Source organism: Nannobrachium achirus, assembly GCF_963921795.1.
Source record: "Nannobrachium achirus genome assembly, chromosome: 20".
Lineage (NCBI taxonomy): Eukaryota > Metazoa > Chordata > Actinopteri > Myctophiformes > Myctophidae > Nannobrachium > Nannobrachium achirus.
This window is the reverse complement of record NC_137827.1, coordinates 49,822,373-49,848,774: the sequence shown is the minus strand read 5'-3', so window position 1 is coordinate 49,848,774 and position 26,402 is coordinate 49,822,373. Positions and strand designations below refer to the sequence as shown.

At 41.6% G+C, this 26,402-nt stretch overlaps 1 protein-coding gene across 5 annotated transcripts in view; it reads right to left on the bottom strand.

Moving 5' to 3' along the window:
* Positions 1-996: 996 nt before the first annotated feature.
* ppp2r5eb (protein phosphatase 2, regulatory subunit B', epsilon isoform b) overlaps positions 997-26,402 on the bottom strand; it is a 61,452-nt gene continuing 36,046 nt past the window's right edge. For 4 of the 5 annotated variants that reach the window (XM_080749969.1, XM_080749970.1, XM_080749972.1 and 1 more), the window contains 12 exons: positions 20,101-20,297; positions 19,125-19,226; positions 15,048-15,140; positions 14,705-14,835; positions 13,712-13,771; positions 12,834-12,942; positions 11,276-11,329; positions 10,776-10,826; positions 9,809-9,928; positions 8,423-8,550; positions 6,867-6,968; positions 997-4,866 (listed from right to left, as the gene is read on the bottom strand). In XM_080749969.1, coding sequence (XP_080606095.1) covers positions 4,767-4,866; positions 6,867-6,968; positions 8,423-8,550; positions 9,809-9,928; positions 10,776-10,826; positions 11,276-11,329; positions 12,834-12,942; positions 13,712-13,771; positions 14,705-14,835; positions 15,048-15,140; positions 19,125-19,226; positions 20,101-20,297 — 1,247 coding nt within the window. In that variant the 3' untranslated portion in view covers positions 997-4,766. The remainder of the gene's footprint in view (positions 4,867-6,866; positions 6,969-8,422; positions 8,551-9,808; positions 9,929-10,775; positions 10,827-11,275; positions 11,330-12,833; positions 12,943-13,711; positions 13,772-14,704; positions 14,836-15,047; positions 15,141-19,124; positions 19,227-20,100; positions 20,298-26,402) is intronic. The other variant, XM_080749971.1, reaches the window with a different exon arrangement.

Sequence of the window (26,402 nt, the reverse complement as noted above, 5' to 3'; positions counted from 1 at the left end):
ATCTACAAGCTCGCAGCGCGGCACTCGGTGCCGCGCTGTGAGCTTGTATATCTGCTATTTTTCAGTAGTTAAAGCAGTCAATAATCCTAGGCCTAAATGGGTTAACAAATTGGTACCACCCAAGGTGACCATACATTTTTTACATTTTACACAACGCCCACAAAACTGATGAAAAGTGATGATGAAAAGTGATGACTCATCACTTTTCATCACTAAACCATCATTTTCTGGGGCCATTTGTAGCCCAAGGAATGTTTTTCGTGCAAAACAAATGCTTGCAATGGATTCAGCATCATGACAAACCCCTAGTTAGACCCCTGACATTCTACTTAAATACCCAGGAAAAAAAATGTTTTCTGGGTATTTTCCTCCTGTAAAGAAAGTCGATGGGAGACCGACTCTAGCGGCTGATAACATCAATTAAGCTGGGTCTCAGAAAGGGTTATCATACCAAAATGTAAAATAAAGACATGTAGGAAGTCAAAAATGTAAAAAATGTACGGTCACCTTGGTTGGTACCAATTTGTGAAGACATCAGAATTGCCCCCTGGCCTAGACGTGTGAGCATCCACACAGCATAAGTGTCAACTTAAAATAAATCCATTCAGCATCTGGGCTTTATCACAAAACTGGTTTAATTTAATATCTCTTTATTTTTTAAAATAATTAAACATTTGTATTTCTCCAACCCTTTTTTTTTCTTTTTCTTCTTCTTAAATCATATTACATCTGGGCCATTCTAAAGCACACATTAATTCTGCGAAGGGGTCAGGTGGGGGGTAGGGGGGCCGGGTCAACAACATCGAAGAAATTTACTGTCCAAAATATTCCGAAAAACAGGGCGAAAAGTAAAAGAAAATCTATCAGTTCTGCTCCATGCCTTTCCCTCTCTCCGCCCGTACCCCCCCTTTCCCCCCTCCCCACCCCTTCATCACCCAATCATCTCACCCCTCCACTGACCTCCCTAACTAAAAAAAAAGAAAGAAAAATAATATACCCCATGATCGAAAGAATTTAATCAAAATGTCCAAAAACAAAATAAACAAGATAAAACCAAGAGAGATGGGGGGGAAAAGCAAAAGAGAGTGAGAGAGAAAAAGAACATAAAGCTGTGAAAAACACTATTTTCAAAAAAGACCAGGAAGTCTGTTCCTTAATACCTCTTGTACATACTGGATATTCCTCCATGTTGTTTTGCCTAAGCAAAAATATAGGCTAAATTACTACAAGATACAAGGTTTTTTTTTATCAGTGTACTGCATTCAATAACAATATACAGGGGTTTTCATCTTTCTTTTTTTTTGTTGTCATTGTTGTAATACTGTGAGGAGCACCGCCAGACGGACGGACTCCGGCCAGGAGAGAGGAGTCGTTCCGCCGCCGGAGTCGTTCATGATGGGAGAGGAGGAGAGTGTGGCGCTCCCGTTTCACAATAGGAAAGTTTCTCCGTTGTTGCTGTCGTCGTTTTGGCGCGTTCCTCCCGAAGAGCTTGCTTCTTTCATTCTTTCTTTTTTATATTCAAATGTTTTTGTCTCTTTTTTTTTTGTCCTTTTTCTGCAGGTTTATTTTTTTGGCCGGAAGGGGCGGGTGGTACCAGTGCCAGACTGATACCCGGGTGGGAGGGAGGGGGTGGGACCTGCCTGGTCGGTACGGTAGAGTGGTAAGAAGGCAGAGAGGGGAGGGAGCGGCATTGGGGGGGAGGAGAGGTTGACCGACAGAGCTGTCCATCATGTGGAGGGTGAGCTAGGCGTACAAAAACAATACAGACAGAAACCGTAACTGAAGGAGAATGAGAGCATGAAACCACATGAACCCTAGCGTTCCCTAGTATTCTGGAGTGAACGTTCTGCGTAAAAAAAAGAAAAAACTGCAGATATACAAGCTCACAACGCGTCGCCTACTTTCAGCAATATTATTTAGTGTAAGGGGGGAGTATAAAAAAGGAGGGGGCCTAATATAGAACCCTAGGGTACTCCGGTCAAAAAAGGAAAAAGGCAATGTTCACACTGGCAGCCCAAATGGGATCTTTGGTCTACCCTGATTGTTTTTTATCACGTCTCAACAGCATAAAACCAGACAGAAAGTTTTTTTGTTAAGCAGATTTGAATCACATTCTTAGGCTGCTTGCCAAAAATGTGAAGTCCACGCCTCACATTGCAATGCGTTGAGCTTGTAGATCTGCTATTTTTAGTGCGGTCTGAATACGTAAAACCAAACCGATCACTTGTAATAGATATTTGAGGGTGGAAAAATCTGATTTGCCTGCAGTCTGAACAAGGCCTAAATATATAGGGTTTAAGTGGTTAAACTACACAATAAAATCCACGGTGTCGATACAACTAGAGAAAGAGTGTACAAATGGAAACAAAATAACAAATGGACCTTTAAGGGTAATTTTTATTCCATTGAATTAACACTACGGATTTTACTGTGTAGCGCATTTACATTGTGGAGTATTCCCCATAGTGGCACATATCCTGGATTCAATTCGGGGTCAAATTGATGAATGACATCTACATGTTTATACAGTAATCCCATGATCCAAAATATATACACGTATATATATATATATATAAGAAACTTTTCCTAAAATAACTGGGGGCACAGTTTGTGACAAGCAACTGCCCGGGCGTCAACTACCATGATCCGATTTCTAAACAGAAAAACAAACCCAAACCAAAAAACTACGACATGATCTTATCCCCGGCTCTTAATGAATAGAGGATAGGAGATAGGACATTTACACTCTTCCAGGAAACAGAATACGTCAATATATATCCTGAATGCTACTGGATGACGTGCGTGCAACGTGGACGCACTCACTGAGACAAAACACTTGAGGTGTGCATGGAGACCCTTCCTGTCCAAACAGGGCCTTTTAGTGTCCGTTTAGAGGAGGAGGGGCTTAAAGGACAACTCCGCCCTAAATCACTTCTAGGCTCCTTTTCCTACTTATACTGATCCAAAAGTACCGTCCATGGCGTCTATTAGGCAGAAATGCCCCTGTTGTCCTGTTTCCCCACCAGCCCTCATAGCATAGAGTGGAGCCTATTAGCCTATCGCTTTTACACTATTTGTTGTGGTCAAAAAATTATTTTATTTTTCATGAATGTGGTACTAGTTGACATCACAAACACATCCATGTCATCGTTGTCCCACACAAGCCATCACACTTTGCTAAACCAGTGTTTCTCAACCACTGTGCCTGGGGACCTTTGGTGTGCCCCTGAGAAGGGTCAAGTGTGCCCCTTGAATCTGCTTGAAAGCCAGTATTGTATTATTCATCATTTTAAAAATGATTTAAACTAGTGAAAACAGCCGATCTACAAACACACAACGCATCGCACCATGCTTGTAGATCTGCTGTTTTCACTACTGTTGTGTGACAGCCTTGTATGAAGAAACTTACACATTTGAAACTTAAGGTTTCTTCCCGACAGTGACGATATTTACACCTCTGTATTATGTTGGTGTGCCCATGGATTCTTGGGACATGAAAAGTGTGCCCATGCAGAAAAAAGGTTGAGAAACACTGTGCTAAACAGATGAACGCTATGAAAGCTGCTGGGTTCTGCGGGGGAAACTGGACGACAGGGGCATTTCTGCCTAATAGACCCCCATATGGACAGTCTTTTGGGATCAATACAAGTAGGAAAATGAGCCTAGAAGTGATTTAGGTCGGAGATGTCCTTTAACGGAGATGGGGCGCTTCAGTTCGACTTCCTCGTTGCCATCGGGGGTCCAGCACTACCGTTGGCGCTTCAGCATGGAGACAGGCAGAAAGATGAGACGGGTTGGGGGGAACGGTGGTCCTTGTGGAGCGAGCGACAAGAGGGGGGGCGAGCGATCCTCGTCTCCCATTGGGGACGGGGAGGGTCTTTTCCTCTTCTCCCAAGGCGATGGGGGAGGGGGGGCTTCGTTGTCTCCCACGGACGCCTCCAAGGTGAGGTTTGTGCAGGTACTACACATAGTCAGGATGTCCCATATATGGGCATACAAATTGTGATGCACTTACAATGCATCACCGTGAGAGAGAGAGATAGAGAGAAAGAGAGAGAGATGGAGGTAGAGGAGCAGTAGAAGTAGTAATGTTTTTTTTGGAGGGAAAGTGGTTCGGGGCGGGACTTAAAAATCTTTTTTTTTGTTTTGTTGCCGTCAATTCTTTTCTATACATTTTCAAGATTGGTTGTTTTTCACGTCATAGAGAGAAAGAGAGAGAAAGTCCAGAGTCTTTTATTAACCCCCTCCCTTCCCCCCACACAAGTCATTTTCTATTTTTTCTTTTTTTTTCCATTTTTTTTATTCTTCTCATTTATTTTTTGTTTTTCCGTTCGCAGTAATATCAGCTTAAGGGGAAAAACAAAAACAAAACAAAAATGAAAGAGGAAAAAAAAATAAACAGTTATTTACAGTGCTGTTGAAATAATGATGAGAAGAGGTGAGTGCTATCGTAAAGTAAGTCGCACAATACAGAAAAAAGGGGACATTTTCTTAAAAAAAAGAAAAAAGAAACCAAACAACCAACTGAGGATGAAGAGGGGAGGAGAGCACAGAGGAGGAGGAGGAGGAGAACACGATGGCCATTTTCACGTGTGGGGTGAGGGTTCTTTCCATTTTTTCCCCCCCCGAAAGATCCGGGGGTGGGGCAGACATGGCTGCTTGTGAAGGAGGAGAGAGAGATGGATGGATGGCTGGATGGAGAGAGGGAGGGAGGAGGGATGGGAGGTTGGAGGAGAGGAGGGGGAAGGGAGGGAGGGCTTGGTTCGTTAAGTGGGGATGATCCCATCGCTCCTAAGGCCCCTCTTCAACTCCAGGTCCTCCAACTTCTTCCACAGCTCCTCTCGTTCCTTCTCCTTCTTCTTCTCACTGATGAAACAAACACGCACACAGAGAGAGGACATGTGTTCAGATGTGTTCAGGTGAGCAAGACACAGTGCACGAAAAGTGTTTGAGATTGAGCTAGGCGTGTGAATGCGAGTACACCAGTTGTATGTGTGTGTCTATAAAATGCTAGACTCCGGTCAAATTAAAATCTTGAAACTATTAGGCAATATTACACGAGGGTGTGGGTTAACGTGATTATTGTACCGCCTGTGTTGCCCGTAGGCAGTACAGAAGGTAATTAATCACTTAACTCACACCCTTGAGTTTAATATTGCGATTATACAACTGTGGCTTCAGGAACGAGCCCGAAGAGCGAGTTCCGTTGGCAGCACAGAAGTGATGATATCTGACGATATGGCACACCCTCGAGAGTAATATTGCATTTATTAACTGATTAACTGTTGCCCTTAACAAAAAAAAACATGTCAACTTCATTTCATTGTAATTAAGATATTCGAAAAAAAAATGTAATGCCACATTTAGCTACTATGTCCCTGAACTCCACATGAAAACTGCTAGCATAGTACTGGGACAGGCAGCCTCTGCAGCTTTTTTTGCGATCAGCACAGCTGATTTCTTTCATTGATGAGAGCGGTACATAATGCTGAATTTAATCACGGTCACATGATTGTTTCACCCCATCAGATTGCTTTGTCGGAACTACCAGTTGTATAATAGAAAATAATATTAGAACATAATATTGTATAGAACATAGAACTAAGATGATCGTTTGTAAAAGATGGCAATGCATTCATTATTCCACAAGCAACACACCTTTTCGTGTCACACTGGTTTCCAAAAATCTAATTTTGCCTTTAACACTGATTTGAAAAGTGTGCAAAATCCACAGTGTCCATTTATCCATTTTTAAGTGCACAAATGTGACCAAACTTGACAGACACTGTGTTTTTTACTGTGTATGGGTGTGTATCAAAGTCCAATGTATTTATGAAGCACATTTAAAATGACTAATTGACCAAAAGTGCTGTACAGAGCAGGACATTGCTAAAACCACACATGCAAGAACCACAGACATAAAAACAAGACACAGCTCAAAGGCACAAACAAACATTCAGCAATAAAAACAAAAATCAGCCACATCAGGAAGCTCCAAGAATAAAAAGTGAGTCACAAGAGTGTGTGTGTATGTAGGTATCTGAGTGAATGAGTGTGCTTTTATCAGCTTCAAGTCATAAAAAAACATCTCATGTCTGCCGGTCTCAGATACTCTATAATAATATGTCCAATTTAGATACCACTTTTCTAGGTACTCAGTCGCTTTACAAAAAAATAAAAAAATAAGTATATTCCTAATCTACTCTATGTAGTCTATGTGTCTATACACGTTATTATTGTGGACTATGGTACTTTTATAGTACTAAACATTATTTTGCCGTGCTAATCCTCCCACAGTTTTGGTGGCACACACTTGGGCCATATGACTTAGTTTTAAAAATGAAACAATGTAATTGTTGCATTTTTCCTACAAGATAAGTTTTAAACCTGTAAAAATATCCTCAGGCTATAGCAGGTTAATACAAACAATTATAGGCAGTAGGTATATTAGGCCTATGGTCAACTATAGCCTATGACATCAAGGTTAATAAGTTGCTATAACCCCATCGCCCGCCCGTCCCACATTGTTCCACACAAGCGGTACTTCTGTCCCTCAAATGAAAAATTTGGATCTGGTCACCCTAGTTCAGTCTGTGTAAAGATGTATCTCTGTGTGTGCGTCAACTTAACTGGAAGCGGCTGCTTACAGCTGCTGCTCAATTTCACTCAAGGCAGCAGGCATTTGTCTGCCTGTTGCGTGTGTAAATATGAGCGCAAATGTGTGTGGGTTAGAATATGCACGTGTCAGGTGTGAGGGTTGCACTGTCATACTAGTATTTTTGCACAGATTCATCTTCTTGTTGGTCCTCATCTCCTGTTCTACGCTCTGTGTAAATTATGTCACCTCGACGCGAAGGCGTCCTTACCGTTGGCGGTCTGACTTGTAAGTGGCCGTGAGTTCGTCAAACAGGGTGCTGTTCATCTCCATGAAGGCTTTCAGTACGTTGTACACCAGCGCCACTATCGCCCTGAGCACAGGAACAACAGTGTCAACACCTCAGGTTAGTTTACCTACTAGTTTCCCAAACATCTAGAGCAGTGGTTCTCAACCTTTTCAGGCTGTGATCCCCAAAAATAATCATATTTTAACTCCCTACCCTGACGAGCACTAAGAGTTGAGGCTTTACATTTCGTATAACACGGTTCTATTGTGAAAATAGCAGATCTACATGCTCACAACGCCTTGCATTGCAAGGCGTTGTGAGCATGTAGATCGGCTATTTTCACAATTTCTGCCTCTAATATTTGACAATTTGGCCAATGTTTAATTTGTCATATTGGTGGTATTAAAAAGCCCTTAAATTGTCACTTTAGAAATGTGCAGATACCCTCTATACACTTAAACCTTATGTTGGTTTGTTTACCTTTGAGTGAGAAAACAATGTTGCATATTAAGTTAATCATCTGGGGGCCACCCAAAATAATTTGGGAACCACTGATCTAGAGAGACACAGACAGTGTGATGGACCAATCATGGAGTTTCTTTTACAGGAGAGACATGTCTGGATTACAAAGTCATTGCACTTATACTAACAATTCTCACTAAATAACTGTTATGTGTCCCATACTCCCATTACACTCAGGAATCAAATACATCTCGATGTCCTATCCATGGGTTTCCAACGCCTCATAGTGCATTGCGCAGACGCTGTACCGAGCTTCCGGCGCCGCAGCCGAGTGTGATTTACAAGCTCACAACAGGCTGCATCTGCGACGCGACGCGAGCTTGTATGTCTGCTGTTAAACCGGAAGTGTGGTCCAAATAATCTCCAGTCGCCTCCAGCAAACTCCCGCGGAAAGAGGTGGATACCACGTCCTGAAAGACACCCTTGGGTTGTAGAGCTGAAGTTCTAGCTGTCCTACTAACTGATGGTCACATACTAACTTCTACTTATGCATTCCAGTGTTTTTGTATCTTGTATCTACAGGCTCAAAGACAGTTAATTTAAAGGGGTCTGATAGCCCAATTACTTAATTGAGGGTCCACAGACCACACACAAAGTTTCTATCTGCGTCTACAAATGTGCACTAGACAGTGTAGCCTGTGAGAAAACCCGATGTCACAGATGGACTTCATCCTGCGCACACACCTTCATCAGTAATAGCAATTTCTTCCCAAGAGTGCACATTGGGTTGTCTGTACAGGCTTTTAACTACAAGTAATAAAGAGGGAGCTTCACACAACCCATCCTCAAACAGGCTATCGTTGTATCTGCTCTAACACGCATGCTGATGCTGTCAGCATACCCGCATGTGCATCAAGTATGCACGGCCATTAAATTTGAGAAGCATGCAGATGTCCGTGCGAACCTGAGCTGGTGGCGAAATGTACGTCATATGATGCTAACTCACACCTGCGGCTACATGGATGCAGGCAAGTATAATTTGGCATTTAGTGGTGTCATATGATCAATGCACTCACGGGTTCCAGTGCTCTTTGGAGATCCTGTACAGGCTGGAGAACATGATGGGCAGGATAACGCTGGAGTTCTCCTCAATCAGACTCATGATGTACTCATTGTTCCAGTAGTAGAGAGCTCGCTCTGCCACCTACACACACAAACACACATCAAAACACAACCCGTGAACACAGCTGGACTGGAGTGCTTGTAAACCATACATGGGCAACCAGCGGCCCGGGGACCACATGCAGCTGCCACCTTTACTTAATGTGGTCTGCAGGTTAATATCGGAATACTTATATATTATTGACTTCAGCTAAAGTTAACTTTAACATATAAATGCATTTGAAATTAAAAAGAAAATAGAAAAAACGTGTCGGGATTCCAATTTAAAAATACAGGTAGCTCAAAATGATTCAGGATTCCAATGCAAAAATAGCAGAGCTCAAAACGTGTCACGCTGTGGCGCGTTTTGAGCTTGTAGATCGGCTATTTTTTGACTGTATATGCAATGTGGCCCTCTGGAGTGAGTGTGAAAATATAGTGGCCTTCTCAATCATCAAAGTTGCCCACCCCTGTTGTAAACATACATCCAAACAGTGAATGGGCAGACCAAACTGGTAGCAGACAGATAGTAGTCCCCTTTTTAGACCAATACACCATGGTAGTACCGCTTAGACCACATTGCCGTGAAGCCTAAATTAACACTGAAGCTTTTACAATGTGGGAAATAAAATAAACGTGTGGTGGACCAAACAAGTAACATTTAGTTTGTTAATTAACCCATTTAGGCCTGAACACATTATGACGCAATATTTTATGCTTTAACTATTGAAAAATAGCAGATATACAAGCTCACAGCGCGGCAACGAGTGCCGCGCTGCGAGCTTGTAGATCTGCTATTTTTGAAAAATCGTGAAAATTAGAATTGTGACCCGATTCTATAAGTGTCTTTTGAATCCTTCTAAGATTTTTGGAAAAAACAATGTTTCTATGTCAGCAATCTGGCCAGCCATCGTCAAAGAAAAGGTCCTTTACACTTAACTGGAGCTCAGTTAGTCTGTTCTTGAGAGACTACTATGTCAGTGGTTCTCAAACCTTTTCATGTGAAGGACTCCCAAAATGATATTTATTGGTCACGGACCCCCATCTCAAAATATTTAGTTCCAGGGACCCCCCAGAAGCAAAATTTGAGTTACAAACGTTCGCTTTGAAAATACATATATTCAAAAATTTGCACACATTTTCACTACTTTTTCAAAAATAGCAGATCTACAAGCTCGCAGCGCGGCACTCGGTGCCACGCTGTGAGCTTGTATATCTGCTATTTTTCACTGGTTAAAGCATTCAATAATTCTAGGCCTAAATGGGTTAAAGCTGTACAGTTTGTGATGCTGGGTCCTGACCTGGAAGTGAGGGCTGGAGACACATCTGGAGATCTGTTTGAAGAGTGGTTCCTGGATCTTTACAAACTGTGTGGGCTCAATGACATCCAGGATCTCCTCCAGTTCGCCGAGGTACATCACCTGGACAAGACCACAAAAGACTTATTACACACACACACAAACCCCCAAATAACACAAACATAGCCGGTCAGACATAATGTATATGAACAGTGGCTCTTGAGTTGCGCTTTCTTAAATGATAATTGTTGGGTTTGATGCCAATTAAAGGACAACTTTAGTTTTTTACAACAAGGGTTCATATTTTAGATTGTAATTAAAGAATATAAAAGATGAGTGTTAAATTCATTTCATTTACTTCTTTCTATTGTTTTAGAGATTCTTATTTCAGTGGTTGGGGGCATGCGTGCAAGTGGCTAAATATGTCATTTTACACAGAATAAGCCCATTCCCAAGATACAACGCAACCTTTCATGGTTGGATGTGACTTATGGGGGCTAGAAGTGTTACTGTAAATAGCAGTAAAGAAACTGATGGCTTATTGTGTCTAAAAATACATATTTAGACACTTGTACGCATGCCCCCATGCATACGCATGCACCCACATTTTAGCATGGTAAATGCGATTAAACAATAGAACGGAGTAAATAAAAACATTTTAACACTCACTTTTTCTTTTCTCTAATTACAATCTAAAATATGAAAACAAAGTTGTCCTTTAAAGCATGCTATTCCATTTATAGGCAGATACACTTATTGAAATAAACACTATCAGATCATTCAAAGTTAGCAACGGCCCTTGTTCTGAGGTATGAAAGTGTGCAAATAAGCAACAATTTTCAGTAAAGGGTTCTCTCCTGTACTGGGACTGTTTGGTGTACTGCATATGTATCTTGTAATATTGTGCAATGAAAGCATCATCAAAGAACCAGAACAGGACATACTGTATAAGGCTGGGACTGGGATTTACCTCTTTTTGACTGCAGGTTTTTGGCCAGAACTTCAGTAAGCCTCTGATGACCTGAAAGGGGAGGAGAGGAGAGATGAGTGACTGAGTTCATGCAGACCAAGGCTGTTTCAAAGCCATTTCCAGAGCTGTATTTAAACAGCTTCTGTTACAATGTTATGTGTGTAAGGCTGCACATTATATTTGTTTAATATTATTGTAATTAATCATATTATCAAATATTAGAATGATTGTGTCCCTCTCTCAGAGGGAAATGACTGCATCCATATCCACATAAAACATCCTATAAGCTTTGACAGGGGCCACCCAGGGTCTGTATTTGGTCCCCTCCATTTCCCCCCCTCCACTATATGTCTTGGTCAACAATATATTTGCAGAATGTCCACCTACCGTATTATGACATATATAGAATTGGGACGCCAGGGTTTGTGGTTAACAATGAAGACTGAATCCGTACAAATCGATTTACACGTCAGAAACTGTAATCCAAAGTAAACACTTACTGGTTCTGTTAGTGCTGGGTCTTTCTCTAGGAACTGTACAATGCAATACGCCAACTAAAAGGTGAATAAGAAACAGAATAGAGGTTACATTCACCAATATCTCTTTAACACCCATAGTGGCACCCTTATAAGCACACACAAACACACACTCATCCACCAAGGACGGACTATACTAGGGGTGCCACGGTTCGTTTAGCCCACGGTTCGGTTCGTACCTCGGTTTTGGGGTCACGGTTTCGGTACGGTTCGGTACGTGTTTTGCATTAAAAAAAAAAAAAAAAAATGACTTTCCAAAAATCTATTTTTATTTTGCTTCTAAGCGAATTGAATTATGACAGTGCCTCTTAGCCTTAAGGTGGGTTAAAACAATTAATAATAATATAAAATTAAAATAAAAAGGGGGAAAATTATTTTCTTTTCTATTATCATTATCATCAATATTGGCCATCGTCTTCAGTTTCAAAGTGCTTTATTTATGAACAAATTGTTTTGCACACAACAAGAGATACTATAGTAGGCTACAAGCTTGAGCAAATAGCCTCTGTAAGTTTTCATTACTATAACCAAAATAGACGGGTGTGTTCACTGTGTTGCCAAACTTTGCGAGAGGAATAAGCAACCAGATATATGAAAACAAGGCTTAAATAAGTGAATATAGGCCACGTGAGGTCTTTAAACCTATACACGTCGGCTATTTGAAAGTGGCCGAGCCGATCTACAAGCTCACCACCGCATCCACCATTATTTAGCCTACAAGCAACTTTACATAAAAACAAGCTCAACGTGGCTTATAATAATCAGACATGGCAACAACACTCACCATGCGTTGTTCCTCCAGTCAGTCAGTGAGTGAGTGAGACTAGCGGGTGTCTGACACTCTGGCTGGGGGCTACGCTACGTTTGGCTTTGTTGCTTGCTAACGCTGCCTGCTATGGTCAGTCTAAAAACAGACTGTAATGATGTTTGGGACTAACAACAACAAGCAGATTTCTCCTGGACTTGTTCTCCATGTTACAACAACTACAATGCGTGCGCTCCGCACTGCACAGCTTAGCGACTAGCTGCTTCGTTTTGTTTTTCTGTCTCTGTGAGGACTCTCAACTGCTTTGCTCTGCTGCGAGTGTGAATGTCGGCTCTTGTTACAGAGGTGATGGGACATTAGTGCGTGTTTACTTGCGGAGCGGGGTTTAGTGGAGATTGTCTTGTGCACGATGCACAGTGGCTGTCCAGCTGTAAGAAATTAATTAATTTGCAAACACAAAAAGACCGCGGTTCATAATAGGCGTATTGAACCGGGTACCGTGCAGGGCGTACCGTACGGTTCGGTTTTATACCGTGAACCGTGGCACCCCTAGACTATACCATGGTACAAATGCAAATATCTGCGTCTATCTAAATTAGCGCTCAGGATTGTACTGTGTGGACTCACAATACATACAACTACAAGCAAAGAGCTCAGTGCTAAAAGAAAACTATAAACACATGTTCTAGATAATCAAACGCACCATCACACATACACAAACACAGAAAAACACATACACACAGCCAGGCATGTTACCTGTGCGTGGAAGAGAGACAGGCTCCTGACAGTGTGAAGGGGAATCAACACTTTGACCAGAAACTGTTTATGCTCCGCTTTCAGCGGCAGAGCGAAACCATTGATTATACTGGAAACACACAGAGAGAGAGGAGGATGACAGCGGGAGAGGAGAAGAAGAGAGGGAGGGAGGGAGGGAGGGAGGACAGAGATAGTGAGGGTGGGAGAGCGAGAGAGAGAGAGAGAGAGAGAGAGAGAGAGAGAGAGAGAGAGAGAGAGAGAGAGAAGAATGGCAGAGGATAAAAGATGGAAGACAGAGAGGGGGATATTGAGAGAAAGACAATATATGAACATAGATTAATACACAAACACATAACGAACATTCATATTTTTCTGAGTCTAGACACACCATGTTGGCTTGTGGCAGTTTTGTCTTTTGTTGCCACGGACATACAAATTACCAGAAAAACATGTGAAGGGATAGCCCTGAATGACCATAGCAGGTCCGTAACTCTGGGATTGTACAAATGGAACGAAATGTTGTACACTCTTCACTAGGACTAGTGGACTCATAAAGTGCCATAGTATGCATATTTTGAAGAATACCTAGAGACTTGACATTCGGGTATTATGATCAAAATAATAACGTCTTGCATTGTATTGTGAAGCGTTATGACCTTGTAGATCTGCAATTCAAAATAATCTTGAAAAGATGTGGGACATTATGGGGGTCCCTGGCACAAAATATTTTCAGATGGGATACCCATTTGGGGGTCCTGACATAAAAAGGTCTTTGAATGGACAAAGAATTGGACATATGTTGACAGGAAGTAATGTGTGCAATTGGATGTACAGTATGCGTCTTCATATTTTAAATGATATCCACTGAGCTCACATACCTTCCCAGGATCTCCAGCAGCTCTGCAACCCCATTGAAGTGCTCCGTCTCATAAACAAAACTATGAGAGAGAGAGAGAGAGAGAGAGAGAGAGAGAGAGAGAGAGAGAGAGAGTACATTAGATAAATACCACTTAACCATCAGAGAAGGGTGTAAGGGTGTGTGTGTGTGTGTGTGTGTGTGTGTGTGTGTGTGTGTGTGTGTGTGTGTGTTTGTGTGCACATGTGTACGTGTGTGTAGATGAAGGCAGTGCAGGACTTGACATTAAAGGAGTAGTTCACCCCCAAAATGACTTTTTTTCTATTGATTAGAAAATATTATTGAACTCTACTCTCCATGGCATGACTAATCAATAGAAAAAAAGTCATTTTTGGGGTGAACTAGTCCTTTAGGCTTGTCCTGTTGTCCGGGATAAGTAACAAATCCTTCCGGACATGCTCATTAAAAATGTATTTGTCCATTGGACAAGTGGCTCTTGTTTTCACTTTTTCTGTGACGTGCCTCCAAGCAGCTTTGTGCTGTATGCAGACTGTACTATGGAGTGGAGGGAGCAAGGGGGGTCGTTAGTAGCCCTTTTGTTATTTATTCTATTTCAATGTATGACTCCTATGCATGCATTTAAGGAAGACATTACTGTGAAATGTCACATTTTTGGACAATGCTCCGACAGATTTTGCCCAAAAATCACGCAAAGCTGTACACAGCATCTCTAAAGTCGTGTCATCAACATGGACAGACCAATTTGTGTATACAGTACATGCGACCTGACGGTCACTTATCTCCCGATTAGGGAGTCTTATTGGTTTTTATCTGGACAAGTGACTTTTGTGCCCAGACAAGTGAATGGGAAATGTATTTGTCCAAAGGACAAGTGCCTCAAAATGTTAATGTCAAGCCCTGCAGTGTGGGTGGGGAGAATGATGAAAGTTAGAAGGGTGTGTGTATGATGAACAACATGAGAAGGCAGTGTGTACGGAGGATGTTGTTCTCTTACCGTAGAAAAATATTATTTATCTGTTTTCGTATAAAAGCCCTCAGCCCCAGGAATTTGCCGTAGATTCTGTGTAAGACTGTCTTTAGATAGTCCCTCTCCCTTGGATCCTCACTGTCAAACAACTCCAACAGCTGAGAGAGACAAGCAGAGAGACCGAGAGGGCACAGGGAGAGAAGAGAGCGAAAAGTACAGGAGAGAAGAGAAACAAATTAGATGGAAAACGACAGCAAAGAAACACGCGACATTGTGAAATGCCACAGTACGTTATTTAATGTTTGACTCAACGTGATACTTTCTGATGCATCATGGGGGGAAAGAAAGATAAGGAAAATGGCTGACCCACCTGTAGGACAAATTTCTGGTCTATGTACTTTTTGGCAATGCTGGGCTGGAATTCCTGGCTCTCCAAGAACCGTATGAAGAACTCATACACCAGCTACAAAGAAAGAGAGAAAGAGAGAGAGAGAGAATAGAGTGAGAATAATGAAAAGGGGAGACACATGGATATGAAGGGGCCAAGAAAGACCAAGAGATTCAAGTTGAAAGAAAACCTTTTGGCAGAGAAGCTCTTAGATAATCTTGTGGCTGTATCTCAGACTGTTATGTGTCAGGCTAGCAACAGTGGTCCAGTATATAACTGTATGTCAGATTAATAACAGTGTCCAGTATGCTATTTTGGAATCCATAGGAGACGCTTTTGGAAGGAGCGCTTGTTTTCGGTGTTGTCGACTGAGGCGCGCCGTCTCAGGCGACCTTGGGCCACGTGAGACACCGCCGAGCGAGCCCCCATGTCGAGCGTCGCAAAGGTCTCATGAGCCGACTCAGCGCCGTCTGAATTACATCTACTGGGGGACAATAGTAAATCTTCATAACCCCGACTTTCAGCACCTCCGCGCGGTCCAAGTGAACACAGCGGAGCGCTCCAGACCTCCGTTCAGCCAATCACAAGCTGCGGATTCTAACTTATTCAACCCTGTATCGTATGGATTCCATTATCGCGTCCAGTATACAACCGACCGTATGTCAGATTGGTAACAGTGCTGTACAGTATATCAGGCCGGTGGCGACAGGTTCCAGAAGTGAGTAATATTGTGCAATATTACTTCAATATCAAATGATTCAAAATTGTATCACATCTCAATGAAAAACAAATACTTTAGGGAGACTATGTTGAAAATACAGGTCTCAAAGTAGAAGTTCAATGCAACAAAAGGAAACATCTTTGACCAGTGACTGTAACAAGTTAGAAAACCTACAGAATGACCTGTGAAGACCAAAACATTCACAATTATGCTCCTACGCAAGAGATGAATAAAACTGTGAAAACAGAAAGATTTGTTTCTACAGTAAGAGAACATCCATACATCCACCTTCTCATCTTCATCCACACACACACACACACACACACACACACACACACACACACACACACACACACACACACACACACACACACACACACACACACACACACACACACACACACACACACACACACACACACACACACACACACACACAGAGTATGGGCAGACTATCTGCATCATGGCTCAACGTGGAAAATAATTACAGTACCAAAGGAATTGTAATGAAACTGTACTTTTTTTCTATGCAAACTTCTAATAAAGTCTTCAATCAATTAATCAATCAATAAAGTCTGATTGAAGATGGGAAAAGATATGTGAATAATTATGGCCAATAAAAAATGTGACAAAAGGATTGGCGCAGTAATGAAGGGATATAGAATAGTAAAACTATCAAGAGTTGCAATAGCTGCCCTAAAATTCTTTCACAGACAGTGTGCTACTTGCAAAATCTGGCTCTGGAAAACAGACTGGGATGTGCTTCAGATTCAGAATTGGCACAGGGGTTATCAATGAGATTCTAAGTTTCTGTGACAGCTTAGACATTGCATAACATATCAAACTCTAAGGATGGCATCCAAGAAAACAAACGATTGCTTTCTCTGATTGGCCACAACGCTGCAAGATTAAAACTTCACGGACATGAAAAGAAGCCTGATTAATATTGGAAGCACATTCATTGGTCTGACGAGAGCATGGTAAATGTGTCTGGCTCAGTTGGGATCCAGCATAGTTTTGTGTGAACCTGGACAGAACCACCACAACAAATGCATATTCTCAAGAGTGACACACAGAGGTCGGAGTGTGACGATATGGGGCTGAATGAGTGCAAGGCAAGCTGTTGGGGAGATGAGATTTATAGGAGGCACCAGCAGGCACCACGGATGGATATACCAAATTACACGCTGACAAAATGAATCTGTCTCCAGAGACTTTGCAAAAAAAGTATATTCCAGGATGATAAGATCCAAAGCACACTGCAAACACCCTACTGTTCAACTAACGTATTAAACTATTGAGAGGTGATACAATTTTGAATAAATGACATAGCACAGGGGCGTACTGTGTGTTGAACTGGTGACAGTGGTCTGGTGTGTGTGTGTCAAACTGGTAAGTAGCTACTGTATGTAACTTCAGCGATGTTGTTCAGTAAACATAATGTGTGACTAGTGCTTAATACACAAGAGCAGCAAAGCAGTGACACATAAACAGCAAATGTTGTCAAATTAATAAATTGATCCAAGAGCGTTATTTGCCAAAAGGTTGTTCAGTCGGTTTGAGACAAAGCCTCCGCAGGCGAGACTGTGACATGGCTGGATCTGAGGACGGGATCTGAGAGGTCAAAGTTCACGGGGGGTGAAAGGTCACGAAAAGGATACAGAGAAGAAGAGTTATTGTTTATCGAGGTTGCCAAGGTAAAAAAAACGGGAGTGTTTTTTGCAGGTCTTTCAGTCCGAGTGTATCAAAAAAGCAACTGGGTTAAGCACTGTTGGTCTGACCAGTTTAACATTCACCAGGTTAGCATTCACCAGCGTCGCTTTTTTGATACACTCGGACTGAAAGACCTGCAAAAAACACTCTCCCGTAAAAAACGGGTGGAGGGGTGGGGTTGGTCATCGAAAAGTCATTACGACAACTTTGAAAAAACGAAAAAGATTTTACCAGGATGCTTCTCCTTGAGATTTGCATCTCATTTCTAAAGGAGTCCTGGCAAGCCGGGCAGCAGACACACAGAGAAGGAGTCAGAGGAGGGAGAGGAGGGAGGGGAAGACAAAAAGAGAGCCTGGACCCTCACAACCATCAGCTCCATGATATCACCCTCCAAGGTATGGCAGTGGTTCTCAATTTTTTACATTTCAAGGTATCCCCTCAACTCTGACAGTATACAAATGGAACCAAATGGACCTGTTAGGGTCCATTTGGTTCCATTCGTATACTGTTAAGAGTTAAAGACTTGTATGGGTCAATTTAGACCCCCCTAAAGGAACCCACAGAGTCCCTGGAATCCACTTTGAGAACCAGTGTCCCATGGCAGTGTTTCTCAAACCTTTTCATGTCAAGGACCCCCAAATTGACACATATTAGCTTGCGGACGCCCATTTGAAAAGATATACCAACCGATTTCAAGAACCCCGAGTTTGACATGCATTAGGCTACGGAACCCCATTTAATGGTATTTCTATCTCTGGGACCTCAATTTATATAGTAAGATCTACAGTAAGTTAATTTAACTCTGAGGGTGTACAAATGGAACCAAATCGACCCGCTAGGGTCCATTAGGTTCTATTTGTACACTCCGAGTTACAGACTTTTAAGGGTCCATTTTGTGGGGACCCCCTGGAACGCACTCAAGGATCCCACTTTGAGAACCACTGCCCTATGGGTGTCAAACCCATAATTTAAGAACCCCTGCTTGGAGAAGTAACGTCTAAATCTTCATCAGTCTAATATTAAAACCAACACACTAAAAGTAAAGTCACTTTGGGGGCAGAGAGAGTAGAACTCATTAACACATTACAAACAATGATGGATGTACAGTACAAAAACAATGAATTCACTCAGGGCTGAAACAACTTTTCATAAATGACTCATCTGTTGACTCAGTTGACCATTTGGTTAATCTACGTCAGGGTTCCCCAATAGGCGGCCCGCGGGCCATTTGCGGCCCGCGGGGGCTACTGTCTGGCCCACACCAACCCCAGTAATAATGGTGGTATAAGAGCAGCAACAACACTAGTATATCGTCGTTGTCGGGTGGAAATCTCGTATCTCCAAATTTGTACGTTCTTTCGCAAATCATACAAGGCCGTCGCACTGAAGTAGTTGCGAGGCGTTGTGTGCTTGTAGATCGTCTGTTTTCACTAGTTTAAATCATCTTTAAAATGATAAATTCAAAACGAACGTTTTTTGACATACAAGATTTTCACCCGACAACGACGCCCCCTGCAATGCTGTGGCCCTCGGCTTGGTACCCTAGACATAATTCAGCCCTTGGGGAAAACTAATTGGGGAACCCTGATCTACGTGATTAATCTCTCGCTGTCTGCAATGGTTACCTGTAAGTGTGGCCAGGAGGCCTCAAGTGTGGGTTCGTCTTCCTCTGGGTCAAACTCGTTGCTGTCACTGGGCGGAAGGGTTCGGAATATGTTGTAAGACACCTGGGAGACAGACAGAAAGACGGGTCAATCCTTTATCCTTTTACACCCATATAACAGAACAGAACACTTCCATTACAGTATCATTTGCATCATCAACCCAATACTTTACCATATATATTTCTATTACATGCCATTAATTACGTTACAGACACGGTGGTTTGTAATTATAGTCAGATGACTTGGTGGTTTCTCATATTTCATAATAATACGAATTGCCCTCTGAAATATGTACACGTGACTAAGAGGACTTTAATGTAAAGGGGCAATGCTCTTCTACATATCATTCTTAACTCCCATCATAAGTCCATTTGTACACTCTTCTAAATGAACACTGAGGACTTTAGAGTGTGTGTGTGTGTGTGTGTGTGTGTGTGTGTGTGTGTGTGTGTGTGTGTGTGTGTGTTTCAGTGTTGATTTTGACGACAAATTTTGATTTCGTTTTAGTCATTGTTTTTTTTTTACATTTCGTTTTAGCATCTATAAAATGTTTTAGTGTTAGTCAAGTTTTAGTCGACTAAATATCATAAGATTTTAGACGACTAAATCTACTGTTGATTTTTGTCAACTAAAATGTATTTTCAGCGCGCAACCAAACATAACATGACATGCCTTTTAGTTCTACTGGGCTCTCTTCTCCACTAGTCCTTCCTTAAGATTTTAGTGTAGTTATTATTTGTTGCCGGAATTGTCAATATACTGTATTTAGTCTTACGTTTTAGTCATTGTAGCATAGTTTTTATTTGTTTTTGTCAGTGAAACAAGATAGTCGACGAACATGTTTCACCATAGTTTTACTCTACAAACACAACAGTGGTGTGTGTGTGTGTGTGTGTGTGTGTGTGTGTGTGTGTGTGTGTGTGTGCCCCAGTCCTACCATTTTGACCACCTCAGGGTAGGCCTGCTCCGTCAGGTAGCCCCTGCTGACAGTGACGTAGTCCACCAGCTCGTTGAGCGTGGAGCGCTTGTACTCCTTCATCTTGAGGTCCGACAGCGTGTCCATGAAGTCGAACACCGTACAGCACTGCGCAAGCTTCTTCAGGAACAGCTCCGGCTGCTCCGGCGCCGGCACGTCTGGGCGAGGGACACAAACGCACACAGGAGAAAAAAAGAGTTTGGGTTAGGGTTGGGACGATATGAACATTTTACGACATTGGCGCGATAATCAAAACATCCAACAACCATTGTCCGGGTGCAGAACATTTGCGACATTTTGTGAGCTTGTAGATCTGCTGTTTTCAAAACAATTTGTTATACATCTGAAAACTACATTTTTCAAATAAGGTAATTGAAGTGGAGAATGTTTGGATCTGAGATGGAGTAGAAGTAAAAGGGCACCACACAGTAGGCACAGTAGTCCGGCCCTGCACTGCCTACAGGCCAATATTTGGGGAAAATTTGTAAACATTTTGTGATTATGAGAAGTAGAGACACATCTGAATGTGGAAAAGTAGATGGTCAGCAAGGCTCAGGCGTTATTGATTTTTGCATTGTGTTCTTTAGACAACTGAACAACTGATGAATGTGGAGTTACAGATGGTCAGACACTATTGCTGTGGGGGCCCATTTCTATTAGGTAGTGAGATGGAAACTGGAAATATTGAAGTAAAATAAAAATACCTCAATATTGTACTTAAGTGCAGAACTTAAGTAAATGTAAGATGTCAGCAAGGTCATGTAAAAGAGAATCTGAGAGAGAGAAGTCTTTGCTTTTGGAAAACATGACAAGGACGGAGTGGGTGGATATTTCTCTGCCAGACACAGGTAAATACAACATTGACAGGCAAGCAGGCAACCACAGTTTTATTAAAGTAAAAGTAAAATTTTCTGCCATAAAAGATGTCACCAGAGGTGAAAACGCTCTTTGCTTTCATAAGAACATAACACATCTCCTCACACGGGGAAGTCTGATAAGACAGAGTTTAATTCGGTGACCATTTGGCATTTACGTCTCCAAACAACAAGGTAGATGAAAGAGTCTTCCTGGACACCGAGGCGCTGTTCTTCTGAGAACAATGGAAGCATTTTTCTTACCTCTGCCGAGGCAAACAACAGAAAATGTGTGAATACCTGAACACAAAGCAATATCTGCAATCTCCACTAGTGAGCTCCGCTCTACTCAAACAACAAACAAGTGCCAGAAAAGCCAGTTTGTCAATTCGATTTATAAAGCATATTTAAAAACAACCAGTGTTGACAGTGCCGTACAGCAGTGGTTCCCAAACCTTTTTAGCTCAAGACCCAAAAGATAAATGCTCAAAAGATACATTTCATTAGTTCACTACTTCTTGATTATACTTATTTTGTATTTCTTAATAAAGATGTTTTTTTTTTATTTGTAAGGTAATGTATACAATTCTTAAAATATATATATATATATATATATATATATATATATATATATATATATATACAAAATTAGTTTTTTGCGGAGGGGAAATCTTTTTACATCCTTTTTTTGTAGGAAAAGAAAATGTTTTACTCGAGTCGTTATGGCCCATAGAATTTGGTTTGGGAAACCTAGTAACTTGTAATCTATAGCTAAAGATAGGGAGGTCACATCATCATCATCAAGTCTGTTAAAGATTATCTGAAGGCATTTTACTTTATTAAGAGTGCAGCAGCGATGGAAAGAAAAGGGAAGCAAAGCAGTACAGAGACAGGAGATGACATGATGCCACACAGGTCAGGAGAGGGACTTCAAACTGTGACATTGTGAAGGTAGCTGTGCCCACATGTGTTCCAGTTCCACATGTTAAGTCATTCAAAGTTGGATGACCTGGTCATTTACAGGTTGACAGTGCACACCATACACTCAGGCTGCATCCTCATACAGTACATAACCACCAGTACTAGTCTAGATGAAGCTGCAGAATACAAAATAAGTTTAGGTTTAATGGAAGGCACATCCATGCCACAGTATGGCACATACTGTGGTTCTGTTACAGGCCAGGAGTGAGAGGAGAATAGAACAGTATTATGTAAGAGGTACGCTGCTCTGGAAGCAATGTACCACTGTCAGAAAGAGAGAGAGAGAGAGAGAGAGAGAGAGAGAGAGAGAGAGAGAGAGAGAGGGAGAGGGAGAGAGAGAGAGTACGTGTGGCGTGTGCAGCATGAACAGATATGTGTCTAATAGTGTCTACATGCCCATGTGTAGAAATGTCTGTATGCCTGTGTTTATGTCCCTGAGTGTATAATGTGCACGAGTGAGCGTGTCGAGTAAGCGAACGTGCATTTGAGTGAGAGAGCGAGCGTCGTCATGTCCAAGCAGTGGATGTCAGCTTCCCATGGTAGCATACAGAGCAAAGAGATTAGGGATGAGGCCGAATATTCGGCACCGAAAATTTGAAAATGGCTAAAAATGCATTTTCGGTTTTTGGACGTATTGTTTTTAAAACCGAATAGTATAGCACCGAATAGTGTGAAGAACAGGGGTCCAGTATAATCTCTCAAAAAGCAGCATCAGCATGCCACAGTAGTTCTGTTGGTGTGGCCAACAGCGTTAGCTAGAATCTAGATTGTTGAAACTTGTAAACAAAGGGAACGGAGGGCTGCTGTCCCTCGGACGCGCCTCCATAGTCCATGTTAAAATAATGTACCGCATCGCGGTAAAAGAAAAACATTAGCGTTTAGCGAATAGCAAAGGCCGCGGGCCGCAATTTTCTGCAAAGTAGACTTCCCAAGCAATATGGAGACGTTTTAATTTTAGAAATCCCTTCATAATTGACTACGCAATCTAATAATGTCCTTAAATCCTTGTGCATTGATTAAAAGCTGCAAAGTGAAAGTGATTTCTGTGCAACTGTGGCTCCCCCTCCTCCGTCCCCTGCATGTGAAGTGAAACTTTTGGTGTGTGTCTTTAGGGTGCTTTTTTTGCCTTGATGAAACTTAAGCAAGGCAGCGACATACAGTACTTTCTTCCTTGACAATAATGAGAGGCAGACAATACCATTACTGACATTTTGCTGAATATAAAAACGTTTTATATTGCTAATAAACAAAGTAAAATGGAATCTTTTGGAAACTTAATGGGTCTGTAACTCAGTGAATAAATGGAACCAAATGGACCTGTTCCATTTGTACTCTAGTATTTTAACATTTAATATAAATTGGGGTCCCAGTGATATAAATATAATTAAATGGGTGTCTGTAGCCTAGTGTATTTAGAAATCCTAGTTCTAAGTTCAAACATTAGCCAAATTGTAAAATAAATATAAGAAATAGAAATCTGGAATAACATGTGGGTCCCTGGCTGGCACACAATATTTTGAGAAGGGAGTCTATGACTAAATTGGCCTATATAATTATGGTTTTGACATAATCACGTTTGCCATAATAAGGTAGCTTTACAGCAAATGTACTGTAATGACAGCAATGATACAAAAATGGCAATAAAAATACATTATGCGCATAATAATATATATTAATAATATTCGGCTATTCGGTATTCGGTTTTCGGCCGAGTGTTTCCATTATTCGGTATTCGGCCAAGAATTTTCCTTTCGGCACATCCCTAAAAGAGATGGACCCCATTCTCTCATTCAACACCAGTCACTTCACACTTGCCATTAATAATACAGTTTCTTTTAATATTTCTTCTCACCTTTAGTTTTGAAAAGTAAAATACCATTGCTATCAGATCCAGGCCTACTTGATGATTTCCCAATTCCTCATCATACCATGTCACAAAAACAGAAATATGATTTTAAAATTTAGCATCATGTGCCCGTACACACCCCTACATTACTGTTAAGAGCTAAGGATGACTGCCAGTCAGTGTTTGGATGTTTTTTTTCTTTTCCTCCCAGGCTGGAACATGCTTAAAACCCCAAACCACAAAGAGGAAGAATGATGTTATAATCCAATTCAAACTGACGGTGCAGAGTCATCCAGGCAGTCAGTATTCATACCACGTTGGCAGAGAGAGACCCGTTTCCTGATGTGATTAGTTTGAATCCGGTTCACGGCCTCCATCCCATTCCCTGTACCTCGTCTGTCCTGTCATTCTGTACTGTCCTCAAGTGTCCTGGTCATCACTGACCACAGGAGACGAATATGGAACGAGAGGCTGCCTCCAAAACCCAACTTAGTTCACTATGAGACATTATGATCGTCGTTGTCGGGTGGAAAGCTTGTATGTCCAAAACCGTTCGTTTTGCATTTATCATTTAAAAAATTAACTAAACTAGTGAAAACAGCCGATCTACAAGCACACAACGCCTCGCGTTGCGAGGCGTTGTGTGCTTGTAGATCTGCTGTTTTCACTACTTTTGTGAGACGGCCTTGTATGATGAAGCAGGGCTTTACTTTGCGAAAGAACGTACACATTTGAAATTTGAAGATACGAGGTTTCCACCCGACAACGACGATATGTTGTGTGCTGCAGGAAACTTGCTATATTCTTTCCCAAATACTGGGTCGGGACCCATTTGTAGGTCGCGGACACCTTTATATGGGTACCTTACTTTTTTTGTTTCCGACATTTTTTTATCTCACAATTTTGTAACCCATTTTTCACCCGGTGTCAATTATCGAACGTAATCCTGGGTGCTACACTCCCTCTGCCAACCTGGGGAGACAACGGACTGACCTCATGCTTTCTTTTATGCATGAGGAGGAGTCCAAGTAGCCCCCCAGCGCCCACAGCATCCCACGGCAGGAATCGAACCCAGGACCTTCTAGCTGTGAGGCGACAGCACTACTGACTTTGCCACCATGCCCCCCCTACATTTTCTTTTTGATTATTTAAAAAGAAAATCCCCCAAAAAAGCAAACATTTTCATCAAAAAGGAAATTAGAAAACAATTAAATTAGAAAACAATGTTTAAGAAGTAGTGAAAATAGGTGGGCTCTGATTTTTACTAACTAACTAAACGTCTAATTTCTCTTTTGGGTCACAAGCTAAAATGTTTGGGAACCACTGTTCTACATCATCATGGCAGGTTTTGCCAATTCATTAGCATTTCCCAACACTTTATTCAAAATCAGGGCGACCTTAAAAATAGCATTCAAGCTAAAGCACATTCACGGACTTGGCAGCACACGACACTTTGCAAAATGTAATTTCAACAACAGGTAGGACAGATGCTAACTAGTGTACTTGTGTTAAACTGCCATCTGTTCACATATTTGTACCGCAAGCCATGATGCTGCACGCTCGCACTGGCATTTTTCAGCCTCTCACTCACGGTTCAGTGTCTTGCTCAAGGACACACAACCCAGTGTTGACTTTGACAGCACATTTTGATTTAGTTTTAGTCATAGTCTTGAGTAAAGTTTCATTTGTCAGTTTTCTAGTTTTTTTTTAAGTCTAGTTTTCTAAATATACAGACATTTTGTCAACTAAAATGTATTTTAGCAGGCCTTGATCATAATGCCTGATTTTATCCTTGATCGATCTACAAGCTCACGTGAGCTTGTAGATCCACTATTTTCAGAGGGCAACACCCGAGCGCAAAAAATACAAAATGTTTTAGTTCTACTGGATCTCTTCTCCACTAATCCCTCCGACATTTTAGTCGTTTTTATTGGTTCACAACATTGTCAATATATTTAGTCTTAGTTATCATAGCTTAGTTTGTTTCGTTTCTATACGTTTTCCGTCAGCGAAAAAAGGTAATTGACGAAATCAACACTAACACAACCCACACACTGGTGCTGCACAGAACATCAGTAAAGCATTGTTTCCATCAGCTGACAGCTCACTGTGACAGTGATTTGAAACCAATCTAAATGTATGGATAGACAGATCACTGTTGACTGTCTACAATGACTGCTGAAACGCTCTACTCTGTCTGCATGCTGTTTGTTTATGCATGCACACTTGTCTTGTGTGTCAAACCTAATTATGCAGCAGCCACCATGTGACTTGTGGTTAAACATGCAATTGAGGCAGATTCTCGTCTATTAATATTGTGCGGTTGTTGTGGGAGGTCAATGTTGCGTAAATGCATGCATGTAGTGCATTTGTTTGTGGCCGTTTATGTTAGTACATATGAGCTTTTGTGTGTGTGTGCTTGCAGATGTGGATATATGTGGATGATCACTGCTAATTTGATAGCACATCCTTGGATTATAAACACACTACAATTCGCCACAATAATCCAATAAGGTTGATAGATTTCCTGTGCTCTGTATGTGCAAGTGTTTGTGTGACAGAAGGCTGGTCAGTGATATCAT